General features: G+C 33.5%; 1 protein-coding gene across 1 annotated transcript; it reads left to right on the top strand.

The window, feature by feature from the left end:
* The first annotated feature begins 846 nt into the window (after nucleotides 1–846).
* On the top strand, nucleotides 847–5,940 carry MSTN (myostatin). The gene is made up of 3 exons (XM_002918661.2): nucleotides 847–1,219; nucleotides 3,063–3,436; nucleotides 5,487–5,940. Exons 1-3 carry the CDS (start codon nucleotides 847–849, stop codon nucleotides 5,865–5,867), a joined length of 1,128 nt encoding a protein of 375 aa, XP_002918707.1. The 3' UTR covers nucleotides 5,868–5,940.
* The last annotated feature ends 570 nt before the right edge of the window (nucleotides 5,941–6,510 follow it).

The following is a 6,510-nucleotide window of genomic DNA, read 5'->3' as shown; positions in this document are numbered from 1 at the left end:
CAACTTTAGGAAAAAACTGAATAGTAATTGGCCAAAAAGTGAGCAAAATTTTTATATTAATAAAAAACATTAAATAATTTCAAAATAATTCCATGTGTAATATAACATTATAATAAGTTGATTTTTAACATGAGCTAAGAGTTTAATCAGGAAAATAAATCTCTTAAATTATAGTTGAAAATCTTTTACTAGTAGCACAATCTTACCTTTTCTTTTAATTCAGGTCTTCCTTCTTTAAAATCCTATTACCCTAATTATACAACACTAAACATAATTTAATACAATAAATAACATTCTTTTTACTTCAAATCCTTGCCAAAATAATAGATAATCATTTCAACTTTTGAGGAAGTAACAGTTCAACTTTTAAAGTATGAAGTGTAAAACTAAGATTTACTTATTTAAATTACAACTTGGTTTCACATATAAAGATTAATAAGATTTAAGTGTACTTTCTATTATTGTTAACATAGACCTTTATTTTTCACGTCACATATATCTTTCATTATTTGTAGATTTATTTCTTTTATGAAGTAGTCGAATGAATCAGCTCACCCTTGACTGTAACAAAATACTGTTTGGTGACTTGTGACAGACAGGGTTTTAACCTCTGACAGCGAGATTCATTGTGGAGCAAGAGCCAATCATAGATCCTGACGACACTTGTCTCATCAAAGTTGGAATATAAAAAGCCACTTGGAATACAGTATAAAAGATTCACTGGTGTGGCAAGTTGTCTCTCAGACTGTACAGGCATTAAAATTTTGCTTGGCATTACTCAAAAGCAAAACAAAAGTAACAAGAAGAAATAAGAACAAGGAAAAATATTGTACCGATTTTAAAATCATGCAGAAACTGCAAATCTATGTTTATATTTACCTATTTATGCTGATTGTTGCTGGTCCAGTGGATCTAAATGAGAACAGTGAGCAAAAAGAAAATGTGGAAAAAGAGGGGCTGTGTAATGCATGTACTTGGAGGCAAAACACTAAATCTTCAAGAATAGAAGCCATAAAAATTCAAATCCTCAGTAAACTTCGTCTGGAAACAGCTCCTAACATCAGCAAAGATGCTATAAGACAACTTTTGCCCAAAGCTCCTCCACTCCGGGAACTGATTGATCAGTACGATGTCCAGAGAGATGACAGCAGTGATGGCTCTTTGGAAGATGATGATTACCACGTTACGACGGAAACGATCATTACCATGCCCAGCGAGTGTGAGTAGCCCTCTTAGTGTATATCAACAATTCTGCTGACTGGGGTTGTAGTGTTTATGAGAAACAGATCTATTTTCAGGCTCTTTTAACAAGCTGTTGGCTTGTATGTAAGTAGGAAGGAAGAGTTTCTCTTTTTTAAGATTTCATGAGAAATACACTAATGAGACTGAAATCTGCTGCATTGTTTCTTTGGAGAGCTAAAAAGCCAGAAGGAAATAAAATTAAATGCTTGCATGGCACTCATGTTTAGTTTAATATGACAAATATAACATGCTTATGCTTTCACAGCTTAGTACCACCAAGGCAATGACTGGGAGCTACTACAAGCAATGTTAAAACCTCACATGAAATTTCATAATTGCATTTGCTTCCCTGAAATGTGCATTTGTAATAACAAGTTTTTTTTTCCCTCTAATAATAGAGAAAGGTTTTCCTTTGAGCTTTTGCTAAATGCCTAGAATGACTTCCGTTATTCAAAACTATTTCTCACAGTGTTTTTGTGTTCTTCACAAATTAAAATATTTAATCTCGAAAGCTATGACACTGGAGAGTATAAAAAATGTTTTAAAAAATTTAATGTATTAGGAAGACCAAAGATGGAGTAAACATAACATAATGATTATCATGAGCTAATTATCAGAAAACGCCTAGGAAATAAACATTTAATTAAATAGGTTATGGCTCACAAAGTCCCACTTATAATACCTTGGCCACGGCACTATTGTTGAGAGTCCCTGGTGTGCATATTTCCAGGCAGGCACATGGCTTAATATTGTTTTAGTCTTCATAAGAGGGAGGAAGCTAAAATATTGTTTTAGTCTTCATAAGAGGGAGGAAGCTATTACCTATAGTATCTACCTTGCTTCTGAAAGATAATATATTTCATACCATTCCATTTGCAGTCATTTCAAAACTATGCTCAAGGAAAGGCAGACAGGCACCTTAACAGAGAAGGCAAGACAAGAAAGATTTTATGCCATGTGTCTGTGGTCTTGCTTTAAACAGTGCTTTTTACACTTTAAACTTGGACTCAAAACAGTTTCAAAATATTGTTTTCCTTATTGGGTGATCACATTATAATGCAACAAATAATTTTCCTTTAAGACTCTGCTACCAAACAGTCCTGGAGGAGATTTCCCTTATGTGTAAACAATCTTGGAAAAACAAAAGGAAAGAAACTGCTAGTGCTTCTGCTTACAATGACAACCTGGCTCTAAAGACCGTATTTCTAGTATTTCTAACTGTTGAGATAGCCTGAATGTAACATTCACATTTTTGTGCTAATTACCTGATTCGTTTTGTTCCTTTAGGGTTATTCCAGAGCCAAAACATAACAGATGTGCTATATTTTCTAATTCCCCAGGCTCAGTTAGTTGCTCAGTGTGTCTTGTCCCCAGGTAATTCAGGCCTGGGGGAAGGGTTCCTTCTTCCAGACTGATCGGTACAGCTGCTCAGTAAGTGTAACTACTCAGATTCCCAAAGAATTCTAAGTGGATGTTCCTCCACGGTGTCTCTTGTTCTCTCTAATCATCATCATTTTAAAATTTCATCCACTGTTCATTCTTTCATAGAATTCTCCTTAGTCCACAGCTCTCTGGAGAGGGAGTAGATTCCTCATAAATAGCTGAAAAAATACATATCTAAAAAATTCTGAAAAGCTGGAGGAATTATTTTCTTTGATATTTTTCTGAATTATGAATGAAATCCTACATGGTTTTTCACTTTCAAATATGAATTTTAAATGCATATGGAAAAAAATGCTTACCAATTAATATAAAGGGACTTGTTTATTTTTTTGAGAAATAATTTCAATAACTATTTTTCTTTTCTTATTCACTTATAGCTGATCTTCTCATGCAAGTGGAAGGAAAACCCAAATGTTGCTTCTTTAAATTTAGCTCTAAAATACAATATAATAAAGTAGTAAAGGCCCAGCTGTGGATATATCTGAGACCCGTCAAGACTCCTACAACAGTGTTTGTGCAAATCCTGAGACTCATCAAACCCATGAAAGACGGTACAAGGTATACTGGAATCCGATCTCTGAAACTTGACATGAACCCAGGCACTGGTATTTGGCAGAGCATTGATGTGAAGACAGTGTTGCAAAATTGGCTCAAACAGCCTGAATCCAACTTAGGCATTGAAATCAAAGCTTTAGATGAGAATGGTCATGATCTTGCGGTAACCTTCCCAGGACCAGGAGAAGATGGGCTGGTAAGTGATAACTGAAAATAACATCTAACAACAAACATTGTTACGTTTTTATTCATTATGTGAATGAATAATAATGGAAAAAATCACTACCCATTTCCTCTGCTTATAAGTCAGACAAAGGTATCTTATTCCAATGGTAGCCCTGTACCCAATAAAAGTAGGTGTCTAATTTCATATCCTATGAAATACCCCCTTGATACTTTTATTTTGCATGAAGATTAAAAAAACAGTTATGCCATAGTCCTTAACTTCTCAGGGATTTCTTTCAAATTGGAAATGAAATATAAAGTGCTTTTCACTGATATGCTACATGATTACATGAATAAAAACATGAAATTTTCATAGTGGATTCTACTACATATCCAACAAATTAAAAATTTTTTCCCCAGAAGAATGCCAAATGTGTTGAAATTTTTTGGTTTAAATAAGCGGAAAAAAGAAACTTGAAAAATTATAATGAAAATAAAATGCTTTTATTTATAGCTGTTAACTAAGTATGATATGTTTAAGCTTACATCTTATTAAATATGCTATACGTAAGGTCCCTCATGATAAATATGTTTATTATTTTGCAGATTGTTGCTGCACTGATGTATATGTAGATTACTTTGTGAATTACCCCTAATTAAATTTAAATTTCTAGACTAGTTAACCTTTGTCACCTAGCTTATTTCTAAGCTGCCTCACCATTTTTGTGCGAGAGTTTACTTAGGTAATGCCAACTAATTTAATATGAGTCCAAGTAGATGACAATACTTCACATATTAAAAATTTATAAAAACCATTTTAAACCCTAGTATAAATTTAGAGTTACTCACTCTTCTGTCTTACCTGTGCTTTCCCAAACTTATTTAATGTGACCATACTTTCAGCTTCCATCCATTGACATAATTTAGAACAAAAGATTATACTTGCAAATAATAAATGCTATCTTTTTAGTTTTTAAATGGTCTTGGTTATAAAGAATATATAATTAATAAGTCAGTCTACTTTGAATAAAAACATATTCTTTAAAAAATAACATAATTTTCCAAATAATTTATTTTTCTTTGAATATGCTACATAAAATGTGATTAACTTACAAAATGATGCTTTTTTTATAATATTAAATAACAATAATTAAGAGGGTTGTTTTGATTTTGATATAGGATAATAACTATTATTAATTATTTAAGAAAGTATTCTTTTTTACAGGTAGCATTTTAATGATCAAGGTTGGTAATGTGACAGAAGTTTTAAGTATTATTAGACAGATTATTATTAAACAAATTAAACATAATTATTAATGACACATTCCTCAGATTTTTCCATGTAAAAGAAAAAGTCTGAAATGCATTAAAAGACTAGGGCAAGGGAAGAGCTAGCAAATTATTGTTTAAATATATGAACAGAAACATTTTTCAGTGAAAGAATAAAGTGAAATAATATTGTATCTTCTGAATGTGTGCCTCACTCTCATAAGAGTTTTTCTTTCCAACTCAATATGCATACCACTACTTTCATTACCTTACTTCTCTTTTTCCTATTACAATCCATTTAGTGCTGGGAGGTAACTATTTTGCTCTGGTTTTAATAGCCAAGTTTCCCCAAGTAAAGATCTAGGGAACAGAGGATGGATGAATATACCTATTCCTCTAGGAGTCATCAGGCATATTTAGCCAAGATATTTAATCAGGAAGAGAGGGAACTAACCTCTTCCTTCCTCCATCCTGTCTTCCCTCCTCTTCCCCTCTCCTCCCTCTGTCCCTTTCTTCCCATAAATATTTTCAGAGCATCTCTTATGTGCCAGGTATTCAGATACTCAAGCTGGGGAAAACAGAAATTAGAAAGACATAGATCTGACCACAGGGAATTAGAATTGCTGCTATATTCTTTGGGCCATAAGGGAAGAATCAAGCCTAGTGTAAACTGAAATTCCTTAATGCTGTGTCTTTAAAAAATAAATGTGGTAGAAGCAAAATGATTAGTTTTTTCAAGGATGACTTCTTGAGGTAGGAAAGTGTTTCAGGACCTCTTAATATTACTGATTGTTCTTTTCCCTTTCACACAGAATCCCTTTTTAGAAGTCAAGGTGACAGACACACCAAAAAGATCCAGAAGAGATTTCGGGCTTGATTGTGACGAGCACTCAGCAGAATCCCGGTGCTGCCGTTACCCTCTCACTGTGGACTTTGAAGCTTTTGGATGGGATTGGATTATTGCACCCAAAAGATATAAGGCCAATTACTGCTCCGGAGAGTGTGAATTTGTGTTTTTACAAAAATATCCTCATACTCATCTTGTACACCAAGCAAACCCCAGAGGTTCAGCAGGCCCCTGCTGTACTCCCACAAAGATGTCCCCAATTAATATGCTATATTTTAATGGCAAAGAACAAATAATATATGGGAAAATTCCAGCCATGGTAGTAGATCGCTGTGGGTGCTCATGAGATTTATATTTGGTTCATAACTTCCTAAAACGTGGAAGGCCTTCCCCTCAACAATTTTGAAGCTGTGAAATTATATACCACAGGCTATAAGCCTAGAGTATGCTACAGTCACTTAAGCACAAGTTCAGTATAGGGACTAGAAGAGAGGATATATGCAATGGTTGCCATTTAACCATCAAAATAAATCATACGATAAAAAGTCTTAATGATTTCCAGAGTTTTTGAACGAGGAGATCGAATTACATTTATGTTCATATATATTACAACACATCCAGGTAAATGAAAGCAATTCTCCTTGTGTTCTGGCGAATTAAAGGAGTATGCTTTAAAGTCTATTTCTTTACAGTATCATTCAATATCTACAGAGAAATCTATATGTAGTATTGGTAAAATGCAGGATTGTTATATACCATCATTTGAATCATCCTTAAACACTTGAATTTATATTGTATGATAGCATACTTGGTAAGATGAAATTCCACAAAAATAGGGATGGTACACCATTTGCAAGTCCCCATCCCTATTATGATCCGTACAGTACATTAACAATCCATGCCAATGGTGCTAATATGATATGCTGAATGGCTGACACGATTAGGTTTATCGAATAAAAAACATTCAGTAAAATAGTAAGTTTTTCCTT

The sequence above is a fragment of the Ailuropoda melanoleuca genome, chromosome 2, assembly GCF_002007445.2.
Source record: "Ailuropoda melanoleuca isolate Jingjing chromosome 2, ASM200744v2, whole genome shotgun sequence".
Classification (NCBI taxonomy): domain Eukaryota; kingdom Metazoa; phylum Chordata; class Mammalia; order Carnivora; family Ursidae; genus Ailuropoda; species Ailuropoda melanoleuca.
The sequence above is the reverse complement of the archived record's forward strand: the minus strand, read 5'-3'. Positions and strand labels throughout refer to the sequence as shown.

Coding starts and splice junctions, on each gene's coding strand:
- MSTN (XM_002918661.2), top strand. CDS start 847: ATGCAGAAACTGCAAATCTATGTTTATATTTACCTATTTATGCTGATT. Junction 1,220..3,062: donor CATTACCATGCCCAGCGAGT/GTGAGTAGCCCT, acceptor ATTCACTTATAG/CTGATCTTCTCATGCAAGTG. Junction 3,437..5,486: donor GACCAGGAGAAGATGGGCTG/GTAAGTGATAAC, acceptor CCTTTCACACAG/AATCCCTTTTTAGAAGTCAA.